Source organism: Mya arenaria, chromosome 1 (assembly GCF_026914265.1).
Source record: "Mya arenaria isolate MELC-2E11 chromosome 1, ASM2691426v1".
Lineage (NCBI taxonomy): Eukaryota > Metazoa > Mollusca > Bivalvia > Myida > Myidae > Mya > Mya arenaria.
This window is the reverse complement of record NC_069122.1, coordinates 28,516,374-28,533,098: the sequence shown is the minus strand read 5'-3', so window position 1 is coordinate 28,533,098 and position 16,725 is coordinate 28,516,374. Positions and strand designations below refer to the sequence as shown.

General features: G+C 34.6%; 1 protein-coding gene across 1 annotated transcript in view; it reads right to left on the bottom strand.

Moving 5' to 3' along the window:
* LOC128236782 (lysosomal acid phosphatase-like) overlaps positions 1–13,956 on the bottom strand; it is a 30,066-nt gene extending 16,110 nt beyond the window's left edge. The window contains exons 1-6 of the mRNA XM_052951897.1: positions 13,744–13,956; positions 5,137–5,232; positions 4,815–4,907; positions 3,299–3,451; positions 1,016–1,111; positions 607–696 (exon numbers count right to left, since the gene is read on the bottom strand). Coding sequence (XP_052807857.1) covers positions 607–696; positions 1,016–1,111; positions 3,299–3,451; positions 4,815–4,907; positions 5,137–5,232; positions 13,744–13,830 — 615 coding nt within the window. The 5' untranslated portion in view covers positions 13,831–13,956. The remainder of the gene's footprint in view (positions 1–606; positions 697–1,015; positions 1,112–3,298; positions 3,452–4,814; positions 4,908–5,136; positions 5,233–13,743) is intronic.
* Positions 13,957–16,725: the final 2,769 nt, after the last annotated feature.

The window sequence follows — 16,725 nt, the reverse complement described above, 5'->3', positions numbered from 1 at the left end:
GCAACTATTAACACTCATGTCAAAACACACAAAGTATTAAGCAACCATTAACATCCATGTCAAAACACACAAAGTATTAAGCAACTATTAACACTCATGTCAAAACACACAAAGTATTAAGCAACAATTAACATTCATGTCAAAACACACAAAGTATTAAGCAGCTATTAACATTCATGTCAAAACACACAAATTAGTAAGCAACAATTAACACTCATGTCAAAACACACAAAGTGTTAAGCAACTATTAACACTCATGTCAAAACACACAAAGTATTAAGCAACCATTAACATCCATGTCAAAACACACAAAGTATTAAGCAACTATTAACATCCATGTCAAAACACACAAAGTATTAAGCAACCATTAACACTCATGTCAAAACACACAAAGTATTAATCAACTACTAACATTCATGTCAAATACACAAAATATTAAGCAACTATTAACATTCATATCAAAACACACAATTTACAAAGCAGCTATAATTAACATCCATGTCAAAATACAAAAGTGTTATGCAACTATTAACTGCAATGTCAAAACACACAAAATATTAAGCAACTAATAACATTCATGTCAAAAACACAGAACAAATGCCTTACCTCACAGTACAGGGTGTCGGCTATTCTCCAAATGTTGGAAATATTCTCGTGATCCCATCCACTGACATTGCCTAGGTATTGATAGAACATCTGTAATTTATAAAAGAAAACTATTTTGTTTATTTTTTTCCAAATCTATTTCTTCTGTGTCACTAATCTGAAAGTAGGGGGCCCGTCTTATGGGCAACGCTATAAGAAATTTGCTTTGTTGGTATGATGTTACGCAAGAGTGTGCTCTTGTGTTGCCGGGGGAAACAGCAGTACCCGGAGGAAACCCATTTATCTGGCTTGGTGACCTGCACAAACCAAACCCACATGTGCCCATGTTGGGAATTAAACTCCGGGTCATCTAGTTGGGAAAAAAGTGTGAAATGATGAAAAATCCATAGGAAAACCCTGTGTGACGCACCTTATTCCTCTTCTCCTCTTCCTGAATAGCGAAGGTCTCCATGGTTTTCTCCAGGAGTTCGTCATACCGTGGGCATGCCTCACCCATGTTTAACATCTACAAAATATAAAAAGTGAAAAGTTTCAACAAACGTTCGACAGTTTTTTATCAGATCTTTGAAGAATTACATTTCTGTCTCATATATTTGGAAAGTAAAAAACAAACTATTACGGTGTACTGTCCTAAGACATAATACATCAGGCTCAATTTCTCAAACAATTTTACGGTACCCACAAGGTTATAAGGTTGACCCACAAATATGTGAATTTTGGATGCTGGGTGACCCCATATTATATTGCTATTGTTTGCAAGACTTTATGCGCAGAAAAGGAAAGTGGGTAAATTAAACAGAAACAAGAGATGTTTGTCAAATCCTATGCCCTCAGGAGCGCCATGTTGTCAAGAATATTTGGACAATTGAACAAAATATGCATGGACCAAAATGCCAGCTGATTTGACCTGGTGACCCCAATAAAGGGGTCATCTACTGTTCACTTCAAACCTCTAAGTCAACTTTAAGGACAATAGGTAGAGGCAAAATCTAGTTATCCCTTGGACAAGCTTTAGTCTACACACCTACCGACTTATCTGACATATCGACCAACCAACATGTGCAAAGCAATAAACCCTTCTTCTTTGAAGAAATTAGGGCCAGGTTAGTATAGTTTTATCACGAGTTTAAATGAAAAGAAGCATTGAAATCCTTAAAGATGCACTCTTACTCCCAAATAAGATTTACCACAATTAATAATAATATTTTAATATTCCAAAAAGGATAAATAAATGTCAGAAACAAATGGTTATAATGAAGGATACCAAGTTTATTTGAAAGAAATGAGCATAAAACACGGTATTTCTACCTTATAAGACTACAGAAGACCACAGTAAATCTTTAAGCATTCACCAATCATTTAATATTTTAGCGTTTTCCAGTATTAAATTCATGGTTACAATCTTGTTATCAGTAGTTAACAGTTTCCATATATGCATTATCTAGTAAGTAGTTTAAGGTTTATCAGTCAAAATTTATGTTAGTTATACATGTGTTTGTACTGATTTTGAATAAGAGTGTCACTTTAAGGAAGTATTTCAAGACAGCAAACTACAAATGAAGATTTAAAATGTCATGCTAAATAATCATTAATTTTAACAGTTTTATGTCTCTGAAGAAAATTATCATTGGAAATAACTTAAGTTACGTGTTGTATTCAATGATAACTTTGAGGTTCATTTAATACTGGTTGAGGGCCCAATAGCTTGATGATCTAGATCAATGCAGCCAAACACATTTTGAAATGGCATACAAATTTACAATTATTTTTTTTGGAGTGTTCTGTCTACAATGTACAATGACTACAAAGCATTAATTAAAGGGTGATTTACTGTCCAACAAAAAAATGATGTTCCACATACCGGTAAACATGAAAAAATTGTGAACCTATACATCAACAGATGTTGACACATTGACCAATTTTTTTTACTTGTTATGACAAATTATCCCTCAAAATAAAATTGTGAAAAAAAGATTTGGGCCTTCAAACAGTATTTACAGCAAAAACAAACATAACAATCTAATAGCTTCCTGTAGCATTATACTGATATATTATTATAAACAACATACATAAAATAATAATTTAGTATACTCAACCATATGTCAGCCTTGTAACTAGAAAAGTGAAATTTAAGTATAATATATTCCGTCAATGTATTTCCCAAGCTTACATCGCAGTGGTAACACAGTACTTCAAAATACATGCCAACACGTACAACTGATTCTCAGATTGTTCCAAATCAATGTTCCTAATCTTTATAATTAAGATGCTAGTAATATTAAACATTGCGAAACTTGTAAAATTCCCTGTTATTTTTGCTCTTTCTGAGGTGAATCATTGAAATGGCGAGGTATGGTTTAAGTATTAAGGAATCTGAAAGGGCCATCGTGACCTTGGCCCTTGAAATTGCTTTCGCCCCCCCCCCCCAAAAAAAAACCCCGATAGGTTCCATTGTATTTCCTATTATTATTTTTTTCTATGAAGAAAACCAAATAAGTTCATACACAAAAATGCACGAAAAAAATGATGGACTTATAAGCTGATAAGTAAGCTTAGTTAAAAGCCCTATATCTCAGACCAGAACTTTTAACTGTAAGATGTAAACATAACTTAATTCCTTCATACAATGAAACAGGGGTTAAATCCATTGTTTTTTATTCTGATGCTCCATAGTATTACAGTAAACTCTTACATTATCTTCATAAGCCGGCCTTGTATGTACAGGTATGGGCTGCCATGGGATGTCATGGTTGAACTTTTGGTCGTCGTCTGGTGGATACATACCAGCTAGATTGGAGTAAGCACTCATTAAACATCTGTCCTCATCCGAACTCTCAATACTGATCTAAAAATAGATTTAAAGTTATTGTTAAATGCTTATCTAAAAATAGATTGAAAGTTATGGTTTTATTGTTATCATAACATAATTATTTGCGAACAAGCTGACAACTGACAGGGTGAAACATTCATAAAGCGAAAGTCCTCATCAAAAGTTGATCTTGATATGTGCACCATCTGAAAAGCTACAAGTAGATGTCCATTTTAGTCCTTATTCACACTAAAAGTAAATATTCACTTGTTGCTACACCATATTTGAAATATAGCTTTTGTAACGCTCACTTGGTGAAATAAATAACAATCTGACACTGAAAGAAATATAAAAAAAAATTATTCTCCTTTTATTCAACATATACCAATCATCAAATTTAACATTTCATTTTAAACTAACATCATTTGTATATTACAAATAGAATCAGATTAAAATGAAAGCCAGAATTGCATTATTATGCGCTGGTTAGACAATTCATATATATGTTTATGTTTTTATGAAAAACAGCATGCATGCAGAATATTGTTTTGCAAGAAAAAAGGGGTGAATGTATATATTCCAATACAAAAAATAGAAAATGGTAAATGTGTGGGATCGCCTTAGTAAGGCCAAAACTTATTAAGAACTCAAAGCAGGTATACACTGGTTTGTGAGCAATCATTGCTGATCTGATGGCTTAGAAACTTGTGGTTTAACCATCTTTATTTTTTGTGCAGCTACAGACTAGCTAGAGCTTGATAGAAGCTGAACATATAGCAGCACTCTTTTTACTATTTGTGCTATTCCCCAGTCTTCCAGCACTCTCAGTGCTATGATCAAGCAGGAGTTAAAGAAATAAATAGAAGATAATTGTTCGTTTCATGGTAAGATCATAATATATTTCGCCAAGTAATGTTATCTTCGAAATGATGTTCTTCTCTTTGTGTCCCAGCTTTGTGGGCGCTTATGTTCATTTTGGATAACAAAACCAGCCAAAATTTCAAAACATTGATAAATATCAAATTGATATTTTCACTGTTTGAAACGGTGAAATATCAATTTTATTTCAATGATAGACCTGTATTAAACACCTGAAAGCATATAATTAATGGGAACAGTTTTAAGAGTTTATGAACAGCTGAACAATTCAAATGGAAAAACCTTCAATTAAATAATATTACAGATAAAGCAACAAATGGATAAATTATTAACAGACAAAAAAATCCCATAAAATTTGATAGCAATTGATATCTTGTTCACCGAAACAAGTCTTGTAATATCATCCTTAGTTATAAGATGTGTTTCATTGCATATGAGGTAAGATCGCTTTCAATCATTTGGAGTTATCTTTGATAAAAATAATTTTAAAGGTTGTTAAGAGATAACATGGGAGTCAAACCTCATATCTGCTATATTCTGCCTTCATGAAGCCGCTGTCGATGTAGCGGGTCTTCAGCAGCTGCCCGAGGGCATAGTGTTGCTTCATACCAATCTGTGGGATCAGAAATACATATAATAAGAGTATATTTAACAGCGTTTTTTTCAGCCCTTTTCTGGGCCGTAATGCGACCCCTTTAACCTCCTACAAAAAGTGTATACTAATTGTGATAATGTTTTAAAATACATTAAATTATACCATTCAAACAGTTTTTAGCTATAAAATCGGCAAGGTAAAAACTTAATGAGGAAATAAAAATCCAGCATAATGATATAGCTCCAACCTTAGAAAGCCATCCCAACCCTTGCGGCCACTTCTCGATCTGATTGACATCCTTGGGAAAAATCTCAATAGGGCTTCTGTCCCCATGCCTGTACACCTGCAGTACAGAAGATAAGATTTATAAGTTTTAGCTTTTAAACTGAAACCACTTTCATATTGGTAAAAAAAGCAGGGTAATATTAAAATTAGGGACAATTATTTAACAGGCTTTCGTTTTATGTCACAGTGATTTGTTTTTCAATATAATCTGACTGCCTGTGCCTTTTCAATTAGGAAAATCAGTGCAATATTAGTCCAAATATTGGGAAAAAAGAACATGGTTATTTTACTTATAATTTTCTGATTTTACTGATGTTATTTACATATTAAATACATACTATTTCTAAAACAGGCAAGATAGCAGTTGAAACGCATGTCTTAATTTTAGTTGCACTCTCACAGATTGATCGACTTAACAACTCTTTATTTATTGTCTCAGAATCAGCTAATTTTTGGCATCATTTCTTTCAATTTAGTCATAAAAGATAACTCACATTAGAACAAGTCTCAACTGTTTGGAAAACTGTTAATTTCATTCTTATTAAAGCGTTAGTAGTGCTTTTAGCCATAAAATATCAAAGTAAATGTGAATATTAACAAGAGCTGTCACAGAGACAGCGCGCTCGACTATTCCGCCGCTTTTCAGTGTAAGGATTGAAAAGTTTTGACCAAACATGCATGGATCACTGTTAGATTAGATTTCAATGTAATTCATGATGTGCTGAGATATTAACATAAATGTGGTTACATGCAAAATTCCAACCAGATTTTTTAAGACTAACAATAAAGGGCAATTATTTGCAAAATACAGTTATATATCTTGGTTATTCAATTATGTTGAGTGGTTGAATACCATTCTATAAAGTCTCAATTCAATACATCAAGTAGTTGCAAAGATATTAACCTATGTGTGCTTGCACGCAAAACCTTAACCAGAATTTCTAAGTCGAATAATAAAGGCCTCTTATTTGAATTAAATGCAAACTAGAGTTATCTAACTTGGTTAATTAAGTAGGTTGGATGGTTGAGTACCAATGTATCAAGTCTCAATGCAATAACTCAAGTAGTTGCCGAGATATTAACCTGATGGTTGAGTACCAATGTATCAAGTCTCAATGCAATAACTCAAGTAGTTGCCGAGATATTTACCTATGTGTGCTTGCACGCAACACTTTAACCAGAATTTCTAAGTCGAATAATAAAGGCCTATTATTGGCATTAAATGCAAAGTAGAGTTATCTAACTTGGTTAATTAATTAGGTTGGATGGTTGAGTACCATGGTATCAAGTCTCAATGCAATACCTCAACTAGTTGCTGAGATATTAACCTATGTGTGCTTGCACGTAAAACCTTAACCAGAATTTCTAAGTCAAATAATAAAAGCCTTTTATTTCCATTAAATGCAAACTAGAGTTATCTAACTTGGTTAATTGAGTAGGTTGGATGTTTGAGTACCATTGTATCAAGTCTCAATGCAATACCTCAAGTAGTTGCTGAGATATTAACCTATGTGTGTTTGCACGCAAAACCTAAACCAAGGGGTGGCGCCGACGCCGACGCTTGGGTGAGTAGTATAGCTCTCCATATTCTTCGAATAGTGGAGCTAAAAACTGAGATTGGATCTTTAAACAGCCTTATTTCACTGGTTTTCAGACATTACCGCAAAAAATGGCTAATTTCATGACAACAATTTTAAAAAACTGTCAAAACAGTCAATCTGTGAAAGTGCAGGTTCAAGGGTTTATTACATTTTTGATTAATAAAAATATTATTACTGAGAAGTGTATTTTTAAAAAAAACAAGAGGGCCCTGAAGGCCCTGTATCGCTCACCTGATCCAATTCAAGTGTGAAATAAGTGTTTTCAGGGCGAGGGCAATTGTGACAGGGGGAGGGAATAAGTGTTTTTCAGGGCGATGGAAAGTGCAACGAGAGGGGACTTAATTAAAACAAACTTAGGACTACCTAAAGATCATCAAGAATAACAATCTGATCAAGTTCCATGAACATATGGTCATAAATGTGGCCTCTAGAATGTTAACATGCTTTTCCTATTATTTGACCTGGTGACCTAGATTTTGACCACACATGACCCTGATTCGACCTTGGCCTAGAGTTAATCAATATAAACATTTTGACTAAGTTTGATGAACATACAGTCATAAATGTGACCTATAGAGTGCTAACAAGCTTTTCCTATGATTTGACCTGGTGACCTTGTTTTTGACCATACATGACCCGGATTCAAACTTGACTTAGAGATTATTAATATAAACATTCTGACCAACTTTCATGAAGATACAGTTATAAATGTGACCTCTAGAGTGTTAACAAGCTTTTCCTTCAATTTGACCTGGTGACCTAGTTGTTGACCGCACATGACCCAGATTTAAACTTGGCCTAGAGCTGATCAATATAAACATTCTGACTAAGTTTCATGAACATACAGTCATAGATATGACCTCTAGAGTGCTAACAAGCTTTTCCTATGATTTGACCTAATGGCCTAGTTTTTGACCATACGTGACCCGGATTCAAACTTGACTTAGAGATTATTAATATAAACATTCTGACCAACTTTCATGATGAAACAGTTATAAATGTGACCTCTAGAGTGTTAACAAGCTTTTCCTTCAATTTGACCTGGTGACCTAGTTTTTGACCACACATGACCCAGATTCAAACTTGGCCTATAGCTAATCAATATATACATTCTGACAAGGTTTCATGACCATACATGACCCGGATTCAAACTTGACTTAGAGATTATTAATATAAACATTCTGACCAACTTTCATGAAGATACAGTTATAAATGTGACCTCTAGAGTGTTAACAAGCTTTTCCTTCAATTTGACCTGGTGACCTAGTTGTTGACCGCACATGACCCAGATTTGAACTTGGCCTAGAGCTGATCAATATAAACATTCTGACTAAGTTTCATGAACATACAGTCATAGATATGACCTCTAGAGTGCTAACAAGCTTTTCCTATGATTTGACCTAATGGCCTAGTTTTTGACCATACGTGACCCGGATTCAAACTTGACTTAGAGATTATTAATATAAAAATTCTGACCAACTTTCATGATGAAACAGTTATAAATGTGACCTCTAGAGTGTTAACAAGCTTTTCCTTCAATTTGACCTGGTGACCTAATTTTTGACCACACATGACCCAGATTCAAACTTGGCCTATAGCTAATCAATATATACATTCTGACAAGGTTTCATGAACATACAATCATAAATGTGACCTCTAGAGTGCTAACAAGCTTTTCCAATGATTTGACCTAATTACCTAGTTTTTGACCATACATGACCCAGATTCAAACTTGACTTAGAGATTATTAATATAAACATTCTGACCAACTTTCATGAAGATACAGTTATAAATGTGACCTCTAGAGTGTTAACAAGCTTTTCCTTCAATTTGACCTGGTGACCTAGTTTTTGACCGCACATGACCCAGATTTGAACTTGGCCTAGAGCTAATCAATATAAACATTCTGGCTAAGTTTCATGAACATACAGTCATAGATATGACCTCTAGAGTGCTAACAAGCTTTTCCTATGATTTGACCTAATGGCCTCGTTTTTGACCGCACATGACCCAGATTTAAACTTGACTTAGAGATTATTAATATAAACATTCTGACCATGTTTCATGAAGAAACAGTTATAAATGTGACCTCTAGAGTGTTAACAAGCTTTTCCTTCAATTTGACCTGGTGACCTAGTTTTTGACCACACATGACCCAGATTCAAACTTGGCCTAGAGCTAATCAATATATACATTCTGACAAGGTTTCATGAACATACAGTCATAAATGTGACCTCTAGAGTGCTAACAAGCTTTTCTAATGATTTGACCTAGTGACCTAGTTTTTGACCATACATGACCCAGATTCAAACTTGACTTAGAGATTATTAATATAAACATTCTGACCAACTTTCATGAAGATACAGTTATAAATGTGACCATTAGTGTTAACAAGCTTTTCCTTCAATTTGACCTGGTGACCTAGTTTTTGACCGCACATGACCCAGATTTGAACTTGGCCTAGAGCTAATCAATATAAACATTCTGACTAAGTTTCATGAACATACAGTCATAGATATGACCTCTAGAGTGCTAACAAGCTTTTCCTATGATTTGACCTAATTACCTAGTTTCTGACCGCACATGACCCAGATTTAAACTTGACTTAGAGATTATTAATATAATCATTCTGACCAACTTTCATGAAGAAACATTCATAAATGTGACCACAAGATTGTGAACTAGCTTTTCCTTAAATTTGACCTGGTGACCTAGTTTTTGACCGCACATGACCAAGATTCGAATTTGGCCTTGAGCTAATCAATATAAACATTCTGACTATGTTTCATGAACATACAGTCATAAATGTGACCTCTACAGTGCTTACAAGCTTTTCCTATGATTTGACCTGGTGACGTAGTTTTTGCTGCACATGACCCAGATTTAAACTTGACTTAAAGATTATTAATATAAACAACCTGACCAACTTTCATGAAGATACAGTCATAAATGTGACCTCTAGAGTGTTAACAAGCTTTTCCTTCAATTTGACCTGGTGACCAAGTTTTTGACCGCACATGACCCAGATTCGAACTTGACCTAGAGATTAATAAGCCAAAATCAGACACATGACAACATGGCGTATATAATGGTTGTCTCATGTGTCAGCGCATTTCAAAATCTGATGAAGTCGTTATTATAACCAAATTATTTAGAGATAATCAAAAAAACACATACCGGGTAATTAATTATTTTATTCTATGCTGTGAAACTTAAATACAGTTGCTAACTGAAGATTATAATCCATTGATTATGACGCTTATGTTTGTGTATTTCACATTAAAAAATGTCCAAAGTAAACTGAAATTAATACCGGAAGGAGAACTACAAAAGGTGAGTCCTGCAAAATAATCTTAACAAGAAAAGAATTTAAACAAATATCACTATTTTGCGTACAAAAAAATCGGAAAGTTTGCCTCTGAAGATCGTCTTGATAGGAAATATGTAAAAAAAAGCACTTTATAAGTTGAAGTTTTAGGTAAAAAAACAACAAATTCAGGTAAGAAGGGGAACAATAAATTCATTTTTGTGAAAAATTAAGATTTCTTTGCAAACAAAATGGACAATTTTTGAATAGGGGTTAGTCAGCTGATAGTCAGCCCTAAAAAAAGCCAAACATTCAGCTAATAAGGCATGAAAGTGCAAAATAATAATATTAATAAATATAAAATTGAAAATAAAGGATAAGATTGCCATTTCAAAATGGGTCACGGACACTACGGACCATGGACATTACGGACCAGACATTACGGACCAGATTTAGGGACACTACAGACCAGATGCAGGGACATTACCGACCAGATTTAGGGAAATTACGGACCAGATTATGAAACTTACGGACCATGATTTATAATGCTTTTAAACATTTGTTTTATGTATTTTTAATAAATTATTATAATAATGTGAATAATAATGAACGAAATATGTTTTTATCTTATAATGTACCATATTTCGGAACATTACGTACCATGAACTAAACATTACTCACAGTTTGTTTAAGAACAAAATATATAATATAATTGAGATAATTATGGGCATTGATTTATTATTTTACATACAACTTATGTGTATTTGTAAATGTGAATATTAATGTTTTCATATACATGTGATAGATTGCTTTCTGAAATAAACTTTGGATCGTCATATGTGTTTGTTTTCTGTTTCATTTGTTTAAATTGAAAGGTTCAGTGAAAGTGCGCCGTCACGTTGTATCCCCAATCCAGGCGCATGAAATACCGATTATGTGCAAGCTTGTTAAGGAAAGGAAGCTGTGCCGCTACCAACGCAAGACTTCAACCTTGACACAAGGCCGGCTCATGAAGCTTTGGGCGGAGTATTCTGCTTATGAGTTGTCTACAAGCAGTCTGCTCAAAGCATGTGCGATACTTTTTGGGCCTGTTTAGATACGAATGGTGGCTTTGGTGACATTCGCTGTATTGTTATTGTTGTATTGCATTCGCGATTCATGTATACACTGATATGTCCTTATATGTTCTCGATTTATTTTGGGAAATAAACTATTTAGGAAAATATTTCTTCTGTTGCTTTAAATTGATTTAACTGCCAACCTTTCAAATTTCGTTGATTATTATTCACATAATTGTTATAAATACGTAGGTCTTTAACACCTTTTGGAATTTCACAAGATTTTATATTGAATCATTGATCTATTCGAATTTCACAGGATTTTTCATAGTTATATGGAAGATATAACGTCATACTGAGCACTCATATTCAAGTATTTATTAACAAATTAAAAACCAATGAGTGAATAATTTAAAAACAAGAGATGTTTGTCAAACATTATGCCCCCTGAGCGCCAAGTTGCCAGAAATATTTGGACAATTGAATGAAATATGCATGGACTGAAATGACAGCTGATTTGTCATTGGATGCATATGAGGCAGGTCATCTACTGGTCATACCTAATCTTCATGTCAAGTTTGATGACCATAGGTCCGGGAATTGTTGAGTTATCACTCGGACAAGCTTTGGTCTTCCAACAGACCGACCGACATGTGCAAAGCAATTATATAACCCCTCTGCTTCGAAGGGGGGCATAATTAAACTAGATGTTCACTGAAAACTGATACTTCAACTCATGCATTTAGTGACATATAAATTTCTACTGTCTACTATATAAGAAAATAAAATATGGACAATCAGAAAACCTTTTTTCAGCTTACAGTCACACTGACCTTGACCTTTGACCCACTGACCTCAAAATCAATAGGGTTCATCTGCTGGTCATGACCAATAAGCCTACCTAGTATGAGGTCCCTGGGTCAAAGCGTTCTCAAGTTATTGATCGGAAACCGTTTTTCATGTTAAGGTCACACTGACCTTGACCTTTGACCTCAAAATCAATAGGGTTCATCTGCTGATCATGACCAATACACCTACCAAGTATGAGGTTCCTGGGTCAAAGCGTTCTCAAGTTATTGATCGGAAACCGTTTTTCATGTAAAGGTCACACTGACCTTGACCTTTGACCCACTGACCTCAAAATCAATAGGGTTCATCTGCTGGTCATGACCAATAAGCCTACCTAGTATGAGGTCCCTGGGTCAAAGCGTTCTCAAGTTATTGATCGGAAACCGTTTTTCATGTTAAGGTCACACTGACCTTGACCTTTGACCCACTGACCTCAAAATCAATAGGGTTCATCTGCTGGTCATGACCAATACACCTACCAAGTATGAGGTTCCTGGGTCAAAGCGTTCTCAAGTTATTGATCGGAAACCGTTTTTCATGTAAAGGTCACACTGACCTTGACCTTTGACCCACTGACCTCAAAATCAATAGGGTTCATCTGCTGGTGATGACCAATACACATACCAAGTATGAGGTCCCTCGGTCAAAGCGTTCTCAAGTTATTGATCGGAAACCATTTGGTATTCCGACCGACCGACCGACAGACAGACAGACCGACCGACCGACCGACCGACATGTGCAAAACAATATACCCCACTTTTTTCAAAAGGGGGCATAAAAAATGGTTTAAATCATGGTCCGTTAGTTTCTGAAAATGGTCCGTAATGTCCCTAAATCTGGTCCGTAGTGTCCCTAAATCTGGTCCGTAATGTCTGGTCCATAATGTCCATGGTCCGTAGTGTCCGTAATTCTTCAAAATTTCCCAAGTTGTTTGCACCACCTTCAAGTCTGCAAAATAATTTCCTTGATCTGATAGTCCCTGCCAATTGTGTAAAGTGGTCTTTAAGTAACATTATAACTATGCTTTTTTAGATAAATATTCTGCTTAAGTCAGAGCTCTCTTGAGGGGGAGACTTTGTTGGAGTAGTCACCTAAAATTTCTGCACTTGCCCATTCGCAACATCAAAGCGATATTGACTTCGCCCAAAATTTCGCATATAATTTTGCAGTCATAACAGCGCAATTAGCCAGATAGATTTAAGCGATATCGCTATAAATATGGCAGCATGTACAAACGTAGTCAGCCAGAGCAATCCAAAATATTAATAGTTATAACTGCTATTTATGATAGGGTTTAATAATTATACTTTAAACTTAGTCCAATACCTGCAATCAGAAAGAGAAAATACATAAAAATATTAGAGATTAATATATTTTTGATGGATAAGAATTTTGCAAACTTTGCAAAACGAAATTGGCCTAAGCTGGGAGTATTTAGGTTCCTGGCCTAAGGCAAATGGATTACATGAACAAATTATGGTGTTTAACTTCACCTAATGGGAGATATCTTAGGAGAAAACACAAAGAAATCTCTTTTTATTGCGTAAATCAAAATAGGGTTGTCATATTCGTAAAAAGTTAGAAATGACATTTTTTTCCAGTCTGAAGTGTGATTTTTCACATTGAAAAAATAAGGGAATTATTAAGTAGTCTATCCAGAAATAACCGTTTGTTATGCATCGCGAAAACATGTGACAAATCAAACATATCATTAAATGTAGAAAGTTTCCGTTTTTAAACGAATTGTTACGTACCAAATTCACAAGTCTTAATGTTTCTGCACATAGACAGGCATGAAATGATACGTAAAACACAACAAATAGACACCATTTGTTTTTCATTTTCGCTTCCGTAAGTGGGGAATTATATATGCCGTGACCCGGGTTTTATAAAATCCGGGCATTCGGAGCTCCTCGGCCATTTAATCGAAAACAAAATTCAAAATTTTACGAACTACTTCAACAGATGTACCGGCATACATCCGAGGTTGTTTTCGATTAAATGGCCGAGGAGTTCCGAATGAAAATCCGGGACGTCTAAAGGTTACAGATCACTAAATAAATTCCCAATATATTAGTAGACCAATTCATGGATGCTTGCAAGATTACACTGATTTCTGGTGCTTCACAAACTCCAACACCATATATGGGGAGAACACTCCACTTGTGTACCTAACGTTAAACAACGTTGGAAAAAAGTTACCACTGTGTATTCGGTAAGATGACAAGTACAATAACACTTCGTTTAGGTAAAACTGAGTCAATTTTATTTGGGTCTAAACATGAAATCTTGTATACATGTAGGTCAAAGTCGACACTTGATATTAATGGTACCACTATTGAACCAACTTCTGCTGTTAAATATCTTGGTGCAACTATTAATAAGACCCTATATTTTGATTCTATCGCTCGTTCCATATTAAAAAAGCCAAATGCAAGGTTAAAATATCAATATATCTGAAGAAAGGTTACCGTACAAAACACACCAAGAAACCCCTCGTCATGGCCTTATTTCAATGTCATTTTGACTATGCCTGTTCTATGTGGCATCATGTTCTGTTTAATTTACTTAAAACCAAGCTTCAAACCTCACAAAATAATTTAGTGAGGTTTGTTTTGAATCTTTATGCAAGGTCGCACCTTGGCACAGAACACTTTAAATCAACCAACTGGTTATATCATACTTGTCATAAACGTGTAGACCAGATTATTCTGGGTCATGTCTTTAGAATAAAAGATGGCATAGCCCCGGACTACTTGGGAGACAATATTATCTCACAAAACACTGTGCATTCACATAGGACAAGGTTAAATCAGAAAGGGGCTTTTGCTGTCCCAACATTCAAAGGCTTTGGGTTAAAGTCCTTCTACTTTTTTGGTATTCCCTATGGAGCTTTAATAAAGAATTGCCGATATTATTAGGCCAAAAAAAATAATATGTCTGGTTCAGGAAACCCGACCGACCCTATTTTTTACCCGCCGACCCTAAACTTTTTTTTCGAAATCGCGGCCGAAAACCGCGATACTGCGTACTGAAAATTTTCTTTTCTGTAGTTATTGCTCTTTGGGTTAATAGAGCGCGTTTATATCGATCTTTGGGTTAATAGAGCGCACAACAATGGCGGCGCCCATGGCGTGTTCACCAGCCACTTTGATGGCCATAAAACTCCAAAAATGTGAACATGGAGCAGAGCGGCAGGTCATGAAAGCGGTCCAGCATGGTTGCACAGCTTCGGAAGTATTCGAGGAGCTCCATGGGCCAACCAACCCCAAACTGTTTGCCACCAAATATGAAGCCGCAACTAGTTTAGGCCCGGTGTATGTATTGAAGAATATGAATACATAATGGGCAAATGTTAAACTGTAAAACTCTTTTTAAGATTTTTTCCATGTGCTTTCTGTCAGTACATGTAGTTGAAAATGCAGTGACTAGTAACTGTATCTATCACTGCTAGATTTTTTGGCAAACATTTTATCATTGGAGTGTTGAATTGTACACTGTCATATGTTTGAAAACTTATATAAAGTAAAAAGTACCAACCCCTTTAAGTAAAAGTATCAGAAGATTTTCAGTGAATGTCATTAAATATATATCAGTGAAAAAATTGCCATGTCATTGAATGTACGCATTTTGTACTTTAATAATTGTGTTTGGGAAATATATCAACAGTCAATTAATAATATTAAACTCACAAAGTATTGGATAATACTTTTGTTGCTCTTCTAACCTGGACCCCTAGGTCCTCAGTGCACTAAGGTTGCCTAGCTAATGCCTTATATGATTTTGTGCAACACCACTCACAATGTGCATTTGTTACAATGACAGAATTCACAAAAGAGATGTATTAAAGTGACTTATCTTTACAAGATATTTTAAACAAAATTGTCGACAGAAATCTTTAAAAAATGGAATTTTTATAAAATACTAGGTTGTACATGAATCTCTTTTGTGAACTCTTTGTGCAGGTTAGCATTGTACAGAGGGTGACTAAAAGGCATAGGGTACATAAACAGCAAGCATAGAAAAGGAAAATAATGTGAATAAACAAAGATGATACATGGTTAGATAGATTAGATAGATTTATTCGACATAAAAATTGCATATAACATGACAAATACAAATTTAAACATGTATAAACATATATAACATTTATGTCAAGGATAACACAAAAAAGAGGTAAAATAAAACCTTATCTCCATTGTGGTCCTTACAGATAATACAGGGTTGAAATGCTCTGTTATTATGTGGTTAAATGACTGCATTGAAACAAGCACACATCACAATACCACATGCTGGGAGTTACAAAGTGATCTGACTGCTCTGTGCATCGTCTACACATAGACAACATACGTCCAAAAAAAAAAAAAAAAAAAAAAAAAAAATGGAAAAAATGCCTACCCTCCTAATTTTTTGGGACAACGTTTCCTGAACCAGACATATTTTTTTTTTTGGCCTTATATAATGAATCGATCATATATTTTTTTCATTTATTTATTCAAAGATTATCAGTAGAGGAACTATTAAACTTAAGCTCGCATTTTATTAGTACTACATACTGTGCTATTCATACTATAATGTGATAATTAAATATTTATATTGCTCAACTTATAACTTATTATGTAAAGTAACTGTGAAACAGCTACTGTAATAGTTATTTTAATGCATTACGACTTACTTATAATATAATTGTGCACTTTAAATTTCAGCCATATAAATATTTAACTTATGCAATGCCT